This window comes from Rhinolophus hipposideros, assembly GCF_964194185.1.
Source record: "Rhinolophus hipposideros genome assembly, chromosome: 16".
NCBI classification, from domain to species: Eukaryota; Metazoa; Chordata; class Mammalia; order Chiroptera; family Rhinolophidae; genus Rhinolophus; species Rhinolophus hipposideros.
Genome location: NC_138062.1, coordinates 48,790,379 through 48,809,043, shown reverse-complemented (window position 1 = coordinate 48,809,043; position 18,665 = coordinate 48,790,379). Strand labels below are relative to the sequence as shown.

Genomic DNA, 18,665 nt, shown 5'->3' with positions numbered 1-18,665 from the left:
ACTGCAAGTGTAACTACGACCTCCAAGGGTCTCAGCTGCATGCAGGGCTCTCCATGGCATTTCACCAACCTCCACAGGCCAAAAGTCCCTCCAACCGCCTGGCTCTTAAATCCAAACCCCAAGCTCCCGAGAGCAACCCAGCACCATCTCATCCTATGTCTTTGGTGCCTGGTTCCTTTGTTTTAGGCCCTTCGTTTTCTTGTAGGCTCAGCTGTGCATGTTCACTTTATTTAACGCATTTCTGTGTGTTTATAGTGGGCCTGCAAGGTACAGTGATACCTCGGTTTTTTGAAAGTAATCTGTTCCAGAAGACCGTTCGAGTTCTGAAACATTCGAAAACTGAGGCAGTTTCCCCATAGAAAGTAATGCAAAATGGATTAATCCATTCCAGACCTTTAAAATCAACCCCTAAAACTGCAAACCTAGCATGAATTTTGCTATCTAATACCATAGATCCATAAAATTTACGGAGTTCGTAAACCGAAATGTTCATCAACAGAGTTCGAAAACCGAGGTGCCACTGTAACACTGTCCCAAACATCACTAAGCAAAGGCTACCACTCTGACTGGATGACCAGAGACGTCTCTCTCTGTCCCTCAGGGGCTGCATGCTGCAGCTTGGCCTCCAGAAACGGCAGTGAGAAGGGAAAATGGGTTCGGACCCAAGGCCTCTGGAGGGGGCCATCAGGCTTGCGGCAAAAGTGGGAGTGGGCAGTGAGGGGCGGGCCCCAAGGGTGCCTCCAAGGGCCTGGCCTGAGCCCGGGCTGGCACAGCATCGTTTAGTCCATGTGTGAAGCCAAGATTCCACTTGGGCTGAAGCCCACTACACCTCCAAGGGGCTGGGAGCTGGGAGATATGGGATAGGGAGAGAAGGGAGCACAGCCTTTAAGGCAGTGGGGGGCCACCCACAGTGGAAGGGTAGAAGGGCAGCGAGCATGAGGGCAGGTCCCTGGGGTGGGAAGAGGAGGCTTTTCCTTCCATGTGCCTGCTGCGTTCCCCTCTGTGGACCAGAAAGTGGTTCTGACTCCAGTGCGCCCACAAATCACGTGTGGAGCCTGCTAACAGGTCTCTTGGGCCCCGCCCTCACTGCCTTGGAAAGTTGGGGGGGGGCATGAACATGCATTTCTATGAGCTCGCAGGGGACACTGCTGCTGCTGGAGCAAGGCCCACACTCTGAGGAAGACCGTCCGGTCAGGAGGGATGGGGGCAAGCTGCTGGCATCTGAGGCGTGGCGCTGCTTCCCCTCTCGGATGAGAGAAGAAGGATTAGCCTGCGTACCCCCCAGGAAGGGTGGTCTTGGTGGGCCAATGCAATGGCTCTGCCTGTTCCCACTTTACTTGGGGGGCAGAGGCTCTGGGAGCCGGTGACATATGCAGGTGACATATGCAGGCCACACACAGGTTGGCGTGAGACTTGTACCTCCCCAGGTCACCCGGGAGGAGTCTGCACCACGCTGCACCCGAGGAAAGGCAGGTTTCATTAATGAAATTTAATGTAATTATGACACGAACACAGATGGGGGAGGTAACCAAGCACAGCTGTGGATGACCCGTGCCCCCCACCCTCCAAGGCCAGCGGCCCTTGCTACACCCACCTCCCGGGATGGGACAAACACTGATGTGGCTGCATGACAGCATCGTGTGGCACAGGCTGGCCCTGGGGAGGCGACACGTTGAAGCCAGTGGGTCCAGGCCAGGAGCCACCAGAGGCCAAAGTGCTGGGTTCGGGCCCTCCGTGGAGGGAGACCCACCATGGGAGGAAGGAGGGCAGGGGGCGGGTGTCCTGTCCTCACTAAGTGCTGTCCAAGAGTTTCAGGACGAGGACTGGGGGCGCAGACAAGGTTCCCAAACGGCAAGGAAGGGAGAAGACAAAACCCCAGACGCTCCTGAACCACAACATGGGAACAGACAATGCGGCCGTGCAGCCGGGCAAGTTGTTTCCCAATCTTCTGGGTGCCAGGGAGCTGAACAGCATGTGACTTCTGGGGGGAAAGGCTTCACTTCCTTCCCCCCAACTGACTCAGGGGGGTGGGGGGGGCAAACAGACAGGACGTCTGGAAGATGAGCCTCTCCTGGCAGAAGGGGCTTTGGAAGTGAGTGGTGATGGCAGAGCAGGTGCGCCTGGAGGAGGAGGTGTCTCCCAGGGTGGCCAGTGTTGGGGGGCCCTCCTCCTTCAGGCGGGCTTGGCAGGCCTTCCTCCCAGAGCCTCCGGCAGGAGTCCCTGCACCAGAGGTGGGGCGTTGTCCTCTCACTGGGTCCGGAGCTGGTAATCTAGGAGGGAGGTATCTGTGAGCGCCACCCTGGGGGCAGCCGCAAGGCCACTGGGGACCCTCTTAGGACGCCCACCCCCTACCCCACGAGTAGGCTGCACGCACCTCCGTTCTGAGTGATGTAACGGACCCACGGCAGGGCCTGGTAGCCGCTCTTCTCGATGATCTTCAGGTAACGCACCTGGGGCACAGGGACCAGAGCCCTGAGCGCGCCACGCTGCCCACCCCGTGCCCCCAGCATCCCCCCAGGGCCTGCGGCGGGGGCGCTGGATGAGTGGGTGAGCACAGGCCATGGAGGCCTGTCTGCTCCACGCGAAGGCTGTGGGGGGGCAGAGCTGCCTCTAGAAGGTGCAGCGAAGAGCCAGGATGTGTGCTCACAGACCCCGCCGCCAGCAGATTCCCCAAGAAGTCCCGGGTTTTCTTCCCCTAGCAGGTTTTTCATGGAAGTACCCAGGAAGACAGGCCCCAATGAGACAAGCGTGTGAACACTAGAGGCTCAAACTCTAGTTTCGGGGGCTGAATGTGTCTCTGGGCTCGGAGCTGAAGCACAGGGTTGGGTCGGAGCAGACAAGTGTGGACCTCTTTCTGTCGGGGCGCAGGCGGCCCACGGGAGAGGCAGAGCTGGGGCAGCACCACGGCGCCGGCGACAAGCTGACGAGAACCCTTTCCTAAGCTGGCCGCGTTGCTGTGTGTCACCTACCACCCTCCGGGCCCGTGAGGCTCGCGGGGCCTGTCTGGCACGTACCTGGATGCCAGAGGTAGTGAAGTAGGGGATCTCGAATTTGACGCTGATCGGGGGCTTGCCCTCCTTGTCCTCAGCCTCTACGCTGGGCAGGCCGAAGTGGGCCCGCATCAGGTACTCCTTGCCGCCCTGGCGGAGCAGACAAGAGTGGGACGGTCAGGCCACGGCCCTCGCCCAGCCTGGCCAACAGCTGGCCCTGGAGACTGCAGGCTGCCAGTCGGGCCTCGGAGCCCTTTCCTGTGTGAGCAGCAGTCACCCAGCACCCCAGCTCCTCTAACACATGTCCTCCAGGCCTTACAAACTTCCCCCACCTGCCCCACGGGCAGGTCAGAGGCCATGCTGGGGAAAATCGTTGAATTCTAAGGATCAAGAGAAAGGCTCACAAGCTCCCAGGGAGAGAGACTAATTGCTTCAAGGAAAATGCTGACCAACAAGCCTTGGGAAAGAAGAACGGAGGGAGAACAGCAGAAGAGTCTGAGAGAACCCCCCACATGCCCAGCATCAGGGCAACATGTGAGAGCAAAAGGCTACTGTCAAAATGCGGAACGGAACGGGGAGCGGTAACAAAAGAGGCTGAGGCTGGGGTCTGACTGAGAAGCTGGCCGCAGGTCCTGCACCTGAGGGGGAGTAAGGTGTGGCTCTGGGCCCGGAAGCGAAGCAATGACTCTCGGAGCAGGGCCAGGAATGATCGGAAGCCAAGTCCTGGCCACAAGGAGTAAGGCATCTTGGCCTGGCTGTCCAAGCTCCCAGTGCGTCTTGCCCAGAGCAGGGCGAGCAGGGCGAAGCACAGGTCCTGCCACGCGTGGGACACTGCTGTCTTGGATCCCCAGGGCTCTCGCAGAAGGAGGGGCTGCCAACCAGGATGGGAGCTGTGCTCGCACGCTGGGCAGAGCCATGGCTCCCAGGGCTGGGCTCATGCTTCCCTTGCCGGGATGGAGTGGTCACTCTTTATTCATGGCCTCCAGGGCCGATGACAGAACAGGGACTCTGCCTGACTCCGACACATGCTGAGTAAAGACTCTGGGACAATGAGGGGAGAATAATGTGGTCTCAGCAACAGACAAGTGGCAAAGAGCAAGTGGCAAAGAAATGAAATCAGCTCCATCAGCTTGTGTATGAAACAATAACAGGACCAAAAATCCGAGACTTATAAAGATAAGGAAAACTGAAAGCAAAAGAATGTGCAAAGAAGCAGCCCTTCTGGGGTGGGGGGAGTCTGCACACCCACCTCGAATCAGTCATGTTGACATACGTGGGTTTAATTCTTCTATTAATGGGAAAGAATTACAGGTTGGCTCACAGACCAAAACCCAACTCTATGCTGCTAAAGCAGAGGAAGGTTAAACCAGCAGGAAGAACAGGTGAAGGCAAACAAAACAGAGCAGGGGCTGCTGTCACAGGGAGAGTTCAGGGCAAGAATTACAGGCCACAGTCCTACAATCCACAGGGAAGATATAATAGTTATGAGTATCTTTGCACCACATCACAAGGCAGCAACTTTTGTAAAGCAGAGGCTGCGAGAGACGCAAAGGGAACCAGAGGAGGCAGCGCTGAGCCAGCAGGTGTCATCACAGCACAATGAACCTCATGGGCATACGTGTCAAACTCTCTACCCCAATAACAGAGACCTTATCTTCTTCTCAAAGTCATGTGGGATCTTGACAAACTCTGACCTTATGTTGGCACAATGAACACTTCAATAAATTCTAGAAGCAGTAAGAGTATAAATAACATTCTCTGACTTTAAGGTACCAAATCTATAGAGTGAGGAGAAAATGGAAACAAAAGGCCCTTCCACCAGGAAATTAAAAACAAAACTAAACAACACAACTCTCTATTTGATTACGGAATTTCTGGATAATGATGATATCAAATATTACATGTCAGACTCTATGGGTCATACACCTAAGACAGGGCTCAAGAGGAACATTCGTGGTCTAAGTACCTACTCCATACAAATTTAAAGACAAAATAATCGAATTAAAATATCTAACTCAAAAAGTTAGAATTAGAACAAAAAACACTAAGAAATTAAAGACTTATAAAATGGGAAAATATTACAACAAATCAAAAGTGAATATGAAAAAAAAAGACAAACCACTAGATAACCTTATCAAGAAAAAAGAAGACACAAATATACAAAATAAGAAATATGAGAGAAGTAACTATTATAAGGAGGAAAAACACTTTCTATAACTTTGTGTAGATAAAGTTGAAAATCTGCTTAGGACGGATAATTTTGTAGGAAACGATAATTTACTCAAATGACTTGAACAGAAATAGAAACTCTAAATGGCCCAATTTCCATTCCAAGAGATAGAGAAAGTAGCAGAGATTGGATGGTTACACAGCTGAGTTCTATCCACCATCTCAAGACCAGATAATCTCAAGCTTAAACTATTCTGCAGCATGAAAAAGGGAGACAAAAAAATTGTGAAATGGGTATAACACTGATACCCGATAGAGAATGTCCCAACAAAACTCAATCTCCCTCTGGTTCCAGAAAGTTATGAATAGCAATGCAAAAATCCTAAACACAACAGTGTTCACCAACAGAATTCAAAGGCACATTAGCAAGAACACAGACGACGATCGGGTGGAGCTTATCAGAATGCACTGATGGTTTGAGACTCACCCATTAATAGAGCTAAACCGAACAAGATGCTGAAGAAGCAGTCGGCTAAGTCTGTGACCCATTTGTGCTAAAAACACAGCAAAGAAGGGCTGGACTTTGTTCACAGTCAAAGCAGCATTGAACTTGGAGGGGAAACCCTGGTGGCGCCAGTCAAGGACAATGCCAGAGGCCCTTCTCTCCACCACCACGGGAGGCCCTGGAGGCAGAGCAATGAGATGCCAGAGGCCATCAAACGCCCAAGGATAGGAGAGAAAAGGAGGGGAAACTGATCTGGCTGCAAATGATATGAAAGGATATCTGAGAAGCAAAAGAAAAACTACTGCAAACAAAAAATCCAGTAGGGTACAAGGATATAAAATTGCCACATAAACATTAGTGACCTGTTGGAAGCGAGAATGGAAGAGAAGGCCCCATTTACCAAAACATCAGCTTAAAAATCCTCTTAATGAGAAATGCACAAAAACTGGGGGTCCTGGGTGGAGTGTTTTCTGGCTGTTACCTGGTTCCAGGTACACGGATGTGTTCACTCTGAGAAAATTCATCACAATTCATTTGTGTACTTTTATGCATGCTGTACTTCAATAAAAGTTATTTTTTTTAACTATGGGAAAGTCCACATGAGGTAAACGTTAAGACATTCCCCAAAAGCATAAAGACGACACTGGGACAAAGCCATTGATTAGACAGGACAACTCAGCCTCATAAAGGTGTTAATTCTTCCCAATTAACTTATTAATTTAGTACAACAAACTGATTCTAAAATTCATAAGGAAAATGAAACAAGCAAGAATTGCCAGGAAACAGACGAGCGATGGGGGTGAGGGAGTTAGGGTGGGGGCGGTCTTATCGGATACAAACACACAGAATAAAGCCCCAGGTTAAACTGTGGCCTTGCTGCATGGTAGACAGACAAGATGTTCAGAAAGAGACACAATGCTGCCTGAAAATTTGAAATGTGACCAAGGTGGTGCTTCAAACCACTGGGGAAACGATGAACTTTCTAGTAAATGCTGTTTGGGAACTGGATAGCCATTTGGAAAAAGATCAAACTGGATCTGTACTTCACCCCATTTTCCAGTCCATGCCCTGAAAGGACCTCAAATCTAAGGTTAAAAATGCCACTGGGTAGGCTCTAGACCAAGGGTGTCCAAACTTTGTTCAACGTTTTTCACCAAGGGCCATATGCAGTAAAATACACAAACAGCCGGGCCACTCACTTGAGGTGAAGTGCGTATTGCCTCACCTAGTTTATTTAAGTAAACTAAATATATTTTTGGAATTTGCTGCAGGCCAATAAAAAATGGATCGTGGGCCGCAGTTGGCCTGCGGGCCGCAGTTTGGACACCCCTGCTCTAGATGCAAACAGGGGTGAATTCCTTTATAACTGGGAATGGGAAGCCTTTCAAAGCATGATTTAAAATCCAGACATGAGGGACCGGCCCAGTGGCTCAGGCAGTTAGAGCTCCGTGCTCCTAACTCCGAAGGCTGCCAGTTCGATTCCCACGTGGGCCCGTGGGCTCTCAACCACAAAGTTGCCAGTTCAACTCCTCCAGTCCTGCAAGGGATGGTGGGCTCCACCCCCTGCAACTAAGATTGAACACTGGCACCTTGAGTTGAGCTGCCACTGAGCTCCCAGATGGCTCAGTTGGTTGGAGCACGTCCTCGCAACCACAAGGGTTCGACTCCCGCAAAGGACGGTGGGCTGTGCCCCCTGCAACTAGAAACAGCAACTGGACCTGGAGACGAGCTGCGCCCTCCACAACTAAGACTGAAAGGACAACTTGAAGCTGAACGGCACCCTCCACAACTAAGACTGAAAGGAACAACTTGACTTGGAAAAAAGGCCTGGAAGTACACACTGTTCCTCAATAAAGTCCTGTTCTCCTTCCCCAATAAAATCTTTAAAAAAAATCTAGACATGATAAAATGAAAAGGCTGAGAAATCTGAGTACATTAAACAACAATAATGAAACAAAGAAGCAATCCAAAAAGGTTGCAGAGCAAAAAACACCAGAAGCAAAGTCAAAGATAAACATCACACTGGGGAAAACCATTTGCAACTTGTATCAAAGAAAAAGTACTAATATTGTCCATATGAGGTGTGATTAAAAAAAGTATGGTGAGTGCCGCTGCCCAGTGCCATCCAACGGAAAGGCAGGGATCTTCCATAAGGGAAGCGGTGTGTGGAACCTTAGTAACAGTGTGTGACAAATTTCAACTTGTCAGGTATGAGCTATGGTTGAGAGGTGTGTTTTAAAGTGCGCTGTAAATCATCCTCCATCATGACAACGCTCTGTGTCATGTTGTCACACATTGCTTTGGGTACGGCAATTTCTGTCAAATAAAAACATTACAGTGTGTCTTTATCCACTTATTCACCATATCTGGCACTGTGAGACTTCTGGCTCTTCCCTAAAATCAAAACGACCATGAAAGGAAAATGTTTTGAATCGATTCAGGACATCGAGGCAGCCATGACAGTGCAACTAAAGACACTCATGACAGGACTTCCAGAACTACTTCAGAAAGCGGCAAGAACGACGGGATAAGTGTGTTTGAAGCGAGGGGGAGTATTTTTAGGGGGATTAATAGCAATATGTCTTTTATCGTAATAAATTTTTTTGAACTTAAACATTCACCATATTTTTTGATCACATCTTGTATATAAAGAGCTCTTGGGAACTAAGAAGAAAATGACCAAACTTGACAGAAAAATGAGCAAGAGACAACTACTACAGTTTCCAAAGAGAGAAATGCAAATGGTCCTCAGGCGTAAGGAAAGGGGCTCCACCTTGTTTACACTGAGAAATGGCACAGAGACCGTGTCTCGGCCATCAAGTTGGCAGAAGTCTGAAAGCTCCATGGCAACTCTGCAGGTGAAGCTTGGAAAATTGAGCTGGTGGAACGTAAAACAGCCCAAGCCCCACATAGGGAACAGTCCAACAAAATCTCAGCTATGTGTCCCTTTGACCCAGCAATTCCATTTCTGGCATCGACTCTGAAGCTACGCCTCCAGGTAAACAGAATGACATAGGCTCAAGGTCAATCACCAGAGTGGTCTCGCTAAAGCCAAACATGACAAACAACATAAATGCCCTGGTGGGTGACTGAATAAAGACGGAATAAACGCCACACAGTGGAATACTATGCAGTGGGAAAAAAAGAACAAGGAGATCTCCTTATGTACCCATTTCTCCTAAATGGTTACGAGAAAAAAGCAAAGGACAGACCAGTATTTCTCTTCCTTTTGGTAACAAAGGAGGAGCAATAGTAATATACTCACTTACATTTGTTTCTTTTTATCAAGGCACTTCAGACGGTTAAGACACAAATGAACACGGTTTTCCACAATGGAAAGGGGGATTAAGGGGTCAGGGGTGGAAGTGAGACTTCTGGGTCTCTCTCTCTCTTTTAAATAGACTTTTGAACCACATAAGGGATTTACACATTTAAAAACTGAATAAAAAAGGGCAACCCTAACTCAAACTGTATGCTGAATCAGTGATGTGGAGAAAATCTACGCCGGGGGAAGGATTTGTATACAAGTATGTACGTAATTGTTCTTTTGCAGTTGTTTTTGTTCCTGGGCACAGCATTTCTAGTTTGTCTCTGTGTGGTTGTCTCAACTTGATACACTGGTAAATTCATTTGGTTTTTGATTTTTAGAAATCCTTACCTTTCGTTTTTTTCCATTTTGATTTACTTTTGTTTTACACTCATGAAAAATACTTTGATGGTTTCAAAGTCAAATGAAAATTTCAAAGGTTAGACTGAAACACACCAGAGGATATAAAATAAGGTATAGTCCACACTGGGTGGATGGATCTAGCCCTTGGCCATGTCTCTTCCTCCTCTATAGCTAACCAAGCAATTTATCTTCTGATTTACCTATTTTTAAAAAAATAAATGCTATTTTAAATAGTGGAAAGAGTCAACAATCCAGGATGGCTGCCACCCCCTCTGTGGAATACTCTATTGCTGCCCAAACCGACCACCGAGAAGACAGTCAATGACCTGGAAAACGCCTGGTATGAGCAAGGCGAGTAACCACCACCGGATTGGCTCTACTCCTGTTCAGAACAATGTCAGACAAAAACACAAAGAAAGGAAGATTAGAATGAAACACATCAAAAGTCTAAGAGCAATTGCACTATGGTGGCAGGATTAGTTTTTTTTCTCTCCTGCCTCTATTTCCTATATTTTCTGTAATGTGACTATATCATGCTTTTGAGGGAAAGGACTAACATAAAAAAAAAAAAAATCAAGGCACTTGAATGGCTGCATGTCCAGCTCCTTTAACTCAGTTGGGATTGTCCCCAATCTCTGCAGGGTCCAGACAGAAAGGAGAACTGGGAAAGCAGCGACTGGCTGAGAGCCTGCCTTCCAGAAGATGAGGACAGTGTAATCAGCACAGATGACACCCGCCTTCCAGGTGCTCCGGGAGCGACTCCTGCAAACCCAGACTCAAGTGCTCAGAGTCCTGAACACAAGCCAGGCAGCCGTGCCAGCAGGCAGAGCTGGCATGGGGCACAAAGTACACGTTCCTGGAGCTGGAGATGGATTCCCAAAACCCGTGCTACTCTGGCTTCAGGACAGTCTGTTCCCCTCGGGGAAGCTGAGTTTAAACCAGGGTGTCAGACAGAGGGAAAGAAGGAAGGACGGAAGGGGGAGGGGACGCTGCCTGACGCTGAGGAGGAAGGTGGGGAGGGGCCCACAAGGTAGAGTCACCCTCTGCGCCCCCAGAAGGCTCCCTGCCTGGCCAGCAGCTCGGCTCTCCATCCACCCTTCCTTCTGGCCCTCCCGGAAGTCCCAGGTGAGGACCCTGGCCCTGTGCCCTGTCCTGAGGCTCGGGGAGAGCCCGCAGCTGCGGGGCCATAATGACAGGCACTCATGACAGGGGGAACGTGGGATGTGGGCGGACATGTGGAGGGGGCGCCCTGCCGAGAACAGCGCTCACCGGGAAGGACTTGATAGACCACACAATCTCGCTGTTTTCGGGGACCCACTTGACACTCCCCACCGTCGTCTTGAACTTGGGCGAGTCAGCGTCATTGGGCACCGGGATGTGGATCTCCACGTTGTTGGCCGTCGACCGCCGCTTGAACTGGCTCTTGGCCTGGAGAAGAGGCCCACGCAGTAAAGGGTGAAGGCGAGGTAGCCCAGCCCCGCCAGCCTGTCCCCACGTTGACAACATGTTCCTCAGCTTGGCCTGTGGGACCCTCCACTGAGCTGAACCACCCATTCTCAGGCACAGCCCATCCCTCTCTCACGCCCCGAGATCTTCCCTACGCCTGACTTTGAAAGTTCCGTCTCTGCCTTCCTGCTCAATCCCTTGGCCTTCAGGGCTCCCCACCCCCTCCCTCCAGCCCAGCCCTGGCCTCCTGGGACTTGAAGGTCTGTGTCCTCAAGGCTGGCCGAGGCTAGACAGGGTGTACTGAGTAGCAGGAGTGCTCCACCTGATAGGCAGCGACCTTCCTGGCTGTGTGGCCAGAGGCCACTGCTACGACGGCCACACCCAGGCCCTGGGCGGTGTGTCTCCCCTCTGTGCCCCGGGCCCACTCCGGAATCCGAGCTCACAGGGAGGCTGTAAGAATGACCGCCACAGGCCCCTAGGATGGGAGTCACAGAGCCCCACAGGAGCCCCAGCCCTGGGTGAGAACCGTAGCCAAATGCCACGGACAGGCCGGACACAGGAAGCCCGTCCCCTGGAAGGGTTGTCCCCCGTACCCCGTCACCGTCCTGCCCCAGGCTGATGCTGTGCACAGGACATACACACACCTTGATCATGTACTCGATGCGGCTGTGGGAATGCTTTTCAATCACTGACTCGATCCATATCAAGGGCTTGACCTGCCGGGGGAGTAGAGATGACACTCACACCTGGTCGTGGCACTAGGTGTAAAAGCCCCATTTCAGAGGGAGACCAGGGCGAGGGACCCTTTGCCCAGGTGTGAGCCCAGGGCTCACGGAGGAGTCCGCAGCTGCACCAGGAAAGGCCCGAGCACAGAGCCCCGGCAGCAGAGAGCGGCCAAGGGCCTCCGTGAAAACGCGGAGAACATCACCAGGGATGCTGCTGGGGCTGCCGGGAAGGGGCCTGGCCCCTCACAAAGCTCAGAGCCCCACGTCTTCAAACATAGGCTCTTTGGAGCCAGGGCAGCCCCAGTACCCGCCCTGGGGGTAACGTCGTGGCCATGAGCCTCACCCTGGATGGGGACTGTCCCACCCATGGGGAGGGGGCAGGAGCCCGCCCGGAGCCTCCATGGCTGCCTGGCGGTGAGAGCTGGCCCCAGGGTGGGGGGGCCCCGGGCACACTCACATGGGTGTTGAGACGGTAGGACATGAGCTCGAACTCGCCATCGGGTGGGATAAAGGAGATGGTGCGGTCGTTCTCGAAGCGGGAGAGCCGCACGCACTGGTGGAACTTCACGTCCTCCAGTTCCACTGACTTGCTTTTGCCACCTGAGAGGAGGTGGGGGTGAGGGCGGGACAGACCTGAGGCCTCCAGGTCACTCTCAGCAATGCTTCCACTGCCTGGCCCCCCCCCAAATCTGTGACAGCATCTTGGGCCCTAAACACCAAACGGGCCGGGTTCTGAGACAACCCTGGCCCCCACACTCCACCCTCCCAGCCCTCCTCTGCCTCCTAAAGACCCCTTCACCTCCCGATGCTGGGCTCACGCTCAGCCTGGTTCACGCCAAATCCCCACGCAGGGTGGCTGCTCGGGACACATTTGCTGAATGACTAACAAAGCCAGCTGGGGGGTTTGTGGTGCTAGCTCGGGGCTCCCGAGGGCCCTGGCCCCGCCGTCCCTTGGGTCCTAGGGTCCCGTCTTGGTTTCCCACCCACAGATGGGCTGTGTGGGTTGAACCCAGCCCTAGGAAGGGAGCTGCTCTGCCACTGTGGAGGTAGCTCCGACCATGCTGGCCTCTGCGCCCGCCACGGTTGGCCGATGGCAGGCTGGGAGGCAGGTGGTCCAGTTTGTAACCACGGAGCCCCAGCAATCCGGACCCTGCAGGCTGCTCTAGCCCTGGCCCACACAGGATGTGCTATCTCCAGGCCAGGTCCCTTCTATTAATTTATCAGGTGTTAATTTTAGGTATCATTTCCAGGTATTACCTTTCACAGTTGTCTTGTACACAACATGAAAATGTTCTTAAACCAAGCGCTTGAGATCAACATTCTTTCACTGAGGTAAATGTTCCCTCAGGTCTAATTTGAGCTCAGGATGCAGTCGCCTCAAGGGCAAGGCCTGCTGTGTGCAGCGGCCCCCAGGCCTGGGTACTCACGGCCCGTGTTGTCGAAGAGGACCTTGTCGTTGAGGCCCAGGCGCAGCTCGGGCATGCCTGAGAGGAAGACCCGCATCTTGATGGAGCCCACGATCTCACTGCGCAGGACGTTGCCGTTGGCACTGACCTGGGGGGCGGGGAGGGAGGTGAAGGAAGGCCCAGCTTGCCAGCCACTGTCCCCCGCCATGCTGCATGACCCTCTCGGCCACCCCCATTCTCAACTCCCGTCTCACTGTCCCAAGCTGGGGGCGCCTCACCCATCCCATCCAGCCTTTCTGCCAGAGCCAGCAAGGCAGATACTTGTGGGCTCTGCCCTCTAGCCCTCAGGCCACAGGGGCTCCTCCCTCAGGGACGGGCCTGGTGACCTGGGCCCGGAATCCTGTCTGAGGGCTCTCTCATGCGTCGCGCCCTCTGAGGAGCCCTAAATGCCGGGGGAAGACCTGGAAGTCTCTGTGCCAGGCCTCTCTCTCGGAGCAGGCCACACTTACTTTTCTACAGATTCCTGTTTCTCCATGTGGGGTTTGGGGAGGCCACCGGGCCCACATCCCCGAGGGCCTGTTAAAGATGCGAGTTCCTGGCCCTGACCCCTCCTTGCTCCCCAGGGCTACCCTGAGTCTGATAACCACGGATACAAAATAACAACGCACTTAAACAGATACAGGCACAGCGCACACATTGCTCTGTGCCAGGGTCCATCTCGGCACCCCTCAACAGTCTGTGCGTCAGGGCTATGACTTGGGCAACCCTGTAACTCATGTGCCAACCGGAGGCATCTGAGAGTGCTATTAAAACTCACAACAGGCTGACGGGCAAACCCTGAAACTGTCCTAGAGACTGCTGGAGCTACTCTCCTTGTGTCCATTTTAGAGATAAGAACACTGAGGTACAGAGTGGGGAGCCACCCTCCAAAGGCACAGAGCAGATAACAGGGGCGCTGGGGCCACCACCCCAGAGAGCCCCTCTGTATGAGGCCATATCCACACCAGCAAGCAAGACTGGGGCCACCCAGGCCACTCCTCGGGCACACAGCCACACACATGGTAGAGGGCCCGAGCTTCCGATTTATGCAAAGAAGCAGGAAATTCTGTCCACATGTCCACATGAAAACCCTTTTCCTCTGAGAGGAGCAGAGAACTGAGGCGCTGAGTGGGCGATGACCCCGACGTGGGTACAAAGCAGGACAGAAGGCCCTGAAGGTTCTGGCTCTGTCACTTCCGTCACTCGCTAGACTCTGGCCACACTGGCCTCTCGCTGTCCTCACCCCAGCAAGCAGCTCCCTGACCCATGGCACACATCAGCTGCCGCCTGCTCTGCCTCCCCCCAGCCTGGCTGCCTGTCTCGTCTCCCTCCTAGTGAGGGGGCTGTGCCAAGCTGCTCGCTGTTGGGTCAGCACAGGGACGTACCTGAAGGCAGGCGGAAGTCAGCAGCAATGGTAGACCGGGCATGGGTCCTCCTGTTTGGGCTCTGGCTGGCTGCCACTTCCACCTGCCTTACTCCATGGGCCCTCCGTGCTTCCCCCTGCACTGTGACTGCCCCTCGGTCCCCATCTCTGGGGGGCTGTCTCCCCCTTGAGGAGTCGGGACTGCACAGTCTTCTGTAACTGAACATGGGAGGTCATGAATGCTGGGAAGGCAGACCCAGGAAGTGGAGACAGAAAACCACACAGCCCACAAGGCTAATCTTGGCCCTGCGGGCAGCAGGGTTGCCCTGCTCAGCTGAGGCGGGACCAGTGGCCCAAAGCCGGTGCCTCCCCCGGGGCAGGCATGGAGGAGGAGATGTTTGCCGAGGGATCGGCTGCTTAAGTGTACTACGCCATCCAGATTTCTGGGCTCTGAAGGCTGGTGTTGACTCAGCCGCCGGCTCTGCAAACACACTTAGGAAGGTGGCGTTCCAACACGCCTGGATGTCCTTACGTGCCTCCTGCTGCCTCATGTATGGAGGAACAGAGTCCTTTAGGTACAGCCTCATGGGGGAGTTTAGGACGCCCCCAAACCCCTAAACTCTCTGCGCTTTCCCACACAGCTGTTTTCCTGCTCTTGGGATTTGCTTTTCCACCCAGGACACCCCAGAGCCAGATGGACCATGTTTTGGGCTCAACAAACAATTCAGACCAAGGTCCTCAGGTGGGAGGGGAATGCAGTTAGTGAAGCCACTGTCTCTCCCCTCGACTTAAAAAGTAAGAAGGCAAATTCAGTTTCGTGAAGTGCATTAGGAGCCTCTCTCTGGGAAGCATTTCAACAATGCCACGCCTGGGAAGGCAGCCTCCAGAAATCCTGCCCAGGTAAGCGAGAGGCCCGAAACACGTCTGAGGACGCACGAGCATGCTCATTTCTGCACTGTGTCACAGTCAGGATGGGCGTCCCTAAGTGAGCCACATGACGGCACTGGCCTAGTCATCATGCGCCTCACACACAGTGGAGGTGGGGCCATCTCTGATGTGGAGACAGGCCAGCTGTGGGTGATGTGGGGTTGGCTTACATCCTTTCTCTGCCACTGACTTTAGGCACAGGCAACTATGGGAAGGCTGAAAAGCGCAGCAAGCGAATCCAGGAGGAGCCAAGAATAAGCAGCACCCTCTCCCCCATGCGAAAGCGCAGAGGAACCTGGAGGCGGAAGTGAGTACTGGGTGCAGACAGGGCTCTCAGAAGCATCTAGCTCTGGCTCCAGGGCCAGAAGGGGAACTCCTGCCACTCAGAGTAAAGAAATCCCCCCTTTTTCCCCCTTCTCTGCTCCCCGAGGCCCCAGGCAATCTGACCGCTGTTCCGAGAGGGTGGGGCAAGCCCAGTATTCAGGCCCAAGTGTAGCCAAGTATGACAGAGTGGGGATCTAGGGCCCCAAGTGCTTGGCCACAGAACCAAAAGGGAAGCCCCAGGCAGCCGGAAAGTACCAGGCAGATAGCAGAGGGTGAGGAGTTCAGGAAAGCAGCCCCATGGATTATGTCTTTAGATCTCTCTAGAACTGGGCATGCAGTGATAGGGTCATAATTAGCATACCAAAGACATTGAGAACCAAACTACCCAGTTCCTGACTGACCACCAAGCAGTGCATGCTTCGGGGAGATTCAAATCACAAATGAAAACTGAACTGACACTCATGGCCCAAAGTGGGGACTGGAACTTGTGGCCTGAACCGAACCAAGTCAACCATCAGCTAAAACAAAAATATCAACATTCTCCATATAATTTAAATAAGACCTAGAATCTTAAAATGTAATGTTAAAAAAAGTCCAGGATAGAATCTAAAATTATTCAGCACACACAGAATGATAATTCAGCTCACATGGAAAATACAATCAACAGACACCAATGACATAGCTAATTGGGATTAACTGACAAAGACTTTAAATAGCTATGATAAAAATTGCAAATACTCTTGCAACAAATGTTAAAATAAAAAATCTCATAAAGAAACATGACAGGAAAAAGAGTCAAATGGAAGTTTTATACTGAGAAACACAAAAACTGAAATTAAAAACTTGCTGGATGGCCTCAGTAGCAGAATGGCAAAGAATCAGTGAACTTGAAGACAGATCAATGGAAATTATTCAATCTAAAACAACAGAGAGAAGAAAAGATGGAATAAAATGAACAGAGCTCGGGGACTCATGGGACAATAACAGAATGTTTAACATTCACATCACTGGAGTCCAGAAGGAAAAAAGAGAAACGATTAGAACAAATTTGAGGAGATAATGAAAATATCCCAAGTTTGGTGAAAGACATAAACCTATAGATTCAAAAAGTCAAACAAATTCCAAATGTTAAAAACACAAATATATGCATTCCGAGACACATCATAATCTAACTACTGAAAACTAAAGCAAAAAAAAAAAAAAAAAATCTGGAAAGCAGCCAGAGACAATAAGTTGCCAATAGGGGAATAAGGATTTCCCCCTAACTAGACGAGTGACTAGACTTCTCATTACAAACCATGGAGCCCAGAAGGAAGTAGCACATTTTTAAGGTGTTTAGAGAAAACTGTCAACCCAGAATTTCACATCCAGTGAAAATCTCCTTTAGGAATGAAGGTGAAATAAAGTCATTCTTCGAGGAAGGAAAACTAAGGGAATTTGTAGATAGTAGACCTCTTCTAGAAGAATTGCTAAAATAAGGTTTAGATGGAAGAGAAATGATACCAGAAGGGAACCTGGAAAATCAGGAATGAAGGAAGAACAACAGAAATGGTAAATATCTGGGTAAATAAGGTAGACTATTCTTATTCTCTTCATGAGTTCTTTAAAGTATGTTTAACAACTGAAAGCAAAAACTTTAACATTGTCTGATGGAGTTTCAATGCCTGTAGATGAATACATAGGACAACTGTAGCATAAATGGGTAGTAAAGATTCTAAATTTTAATCAAAGTAGTAAAATACTGTCCTAAGTAGACTGTGAGAAGGTAAGTATGTATTTTATAGAAACCACTAAAAAAACTATACAAAGAAATACAGTAAAAGCCACAACAAGCAAAATAAAATACTAAAAATGTTCAAATAACCCACAGAAAGATAAGAAAACAAAGGGATGAAAAACAGAAGGAACAAGCAGAAAACAAATAAAATAGTAGACTTTAATCCAAAAAATTTATAGTGACAGTAAGTATAAATGTTTTAAACATATCAATTAAAAGACAGCGACTGTCAAAATGGATTTTAAAAGATGACCCTATTATACGTTATCAATAAGAAACTCATTTCAAATATGGTGTAGGAAGTTGAAAGTAAGAGGATTTTAAAAAGGGAAGTAAAAGGGTAGAAAGACATATACTGTGTAAACACTAATCAAAAGAACTCTAGAGTGACAATATTAATAGCAAAATAGACTTCACAGCAAAAAAAAAATACCAGGAATAAAGAGGGCCATTACATAATGAAAAAAGGCTGAGTTCACCAAGAAAACATAAGGATCCTAAATGTGTCTGCACTTAACAGCAGAGCTTCAAAACATGTGAAGCAAAGACAGACAAATTCACAGTGACAGTTAGAGATTTTAACACTCCTCTGTCAGTAATGGGTAAAACTAGTAGACAGAAAATTAGCAAGACTTGCTAGAAGAATTGAATAATGCCATTCAACCAAATGGATTTAAGCAGCATTTAAAGAACACTCCACCCAACAACAGCAGAATATACATTTTTTTATTCAAGTGTACATGGAACATTCACCGTGAGAGATAATTTGGGCCATGAAAACAAACCTTAACTTTTCCACAAAGATAGCGCCACAAGTGAAGGAAGCCCCTGCCCCTCCCAAAGCCGAAGCCAAAGCACAGTCTTTTGAAGGCAAAGAAAGCAGTCCTGAAAAGCATCCACAGCCACAAAAAATAAATAAATAAAAAATAAGAGAAGATCTGCACATCACCCCCTTCCAAAGGCCCAAGACACTGTGGCTCCAAAGGCAGCCCAAACATTCTCAGAGGAGCACCTCCGGGAGAAACAAGCTTGACCACTACGCCATCATCAAATTCCCCCTAACTACGAGTCAGCCATGAAAAAGACAGAAGACAACAATACACGTGTGCTCATTGTGGATGTCAAGGCCAACAAGCACCAGATCAAGCAGGCTGAGAAGAGGCTCTATGACACTGACGTGGCCAAGGTCAGCACCCTCATCAGGCCTGATGGAGAGAAGAAGGCATATGTTTGACTGGCTCCTGACTATGGTGCTTTGGATATTGCCAACAAAATTGGGAGCATCTAAATTGAGTCCAGCTGGCTAATTCCAAAACTAAAAATT

The 18,665-nt window shown here is 50.5% G+C and overlaps 1 protein-coding gene across 1 annotated transcript in view; it reads right to left on the bottom strand.

Annotated features, from left to right (window-relative positions):
- Nucleotides 1-1,458: 1,458 nt before the first annotated feature.
- Nucleotides 1,459-18,665, bottom strand: part of AP1M1 (adaptor related protein complex 1 subunit mu 1) — a 29,229-nt gene continuing 12,022 nt past the window's right edge. Inside the window, exons 6-12 of the mRNA XM_081076887.1 lie at nt 12,933-13,059; nt 11,963-12,105; nt 11,425-11,496; nt 10,604-10,762; nt 3,015-3,140; nt 2,375-2,450; nt 1,459-2,270 (exon numbers count right to left, since the gene is read on the bottom strand). Of these exons, the coding sequence (XP_080933013.1) occupies nt 2,248-2,270; nt 2,375-2,450; nt 3,015-3,140; nt 10,604-10,762; nt 11,425-11,496; nt 11,963-12,105; nt 12,933-13,059 (726 nt within the window). The 3' untranslated portion in view covers nt 1,459-2,247. The remainder of the gene's footprint in view (nt 2,271-2,374; nt 2,451-3,014; nt 3,141-10,603; nt 10,763-11,424; nt 11,497-11,962; nt 12,106-12,932; nt 13,060-18,665) is intronic.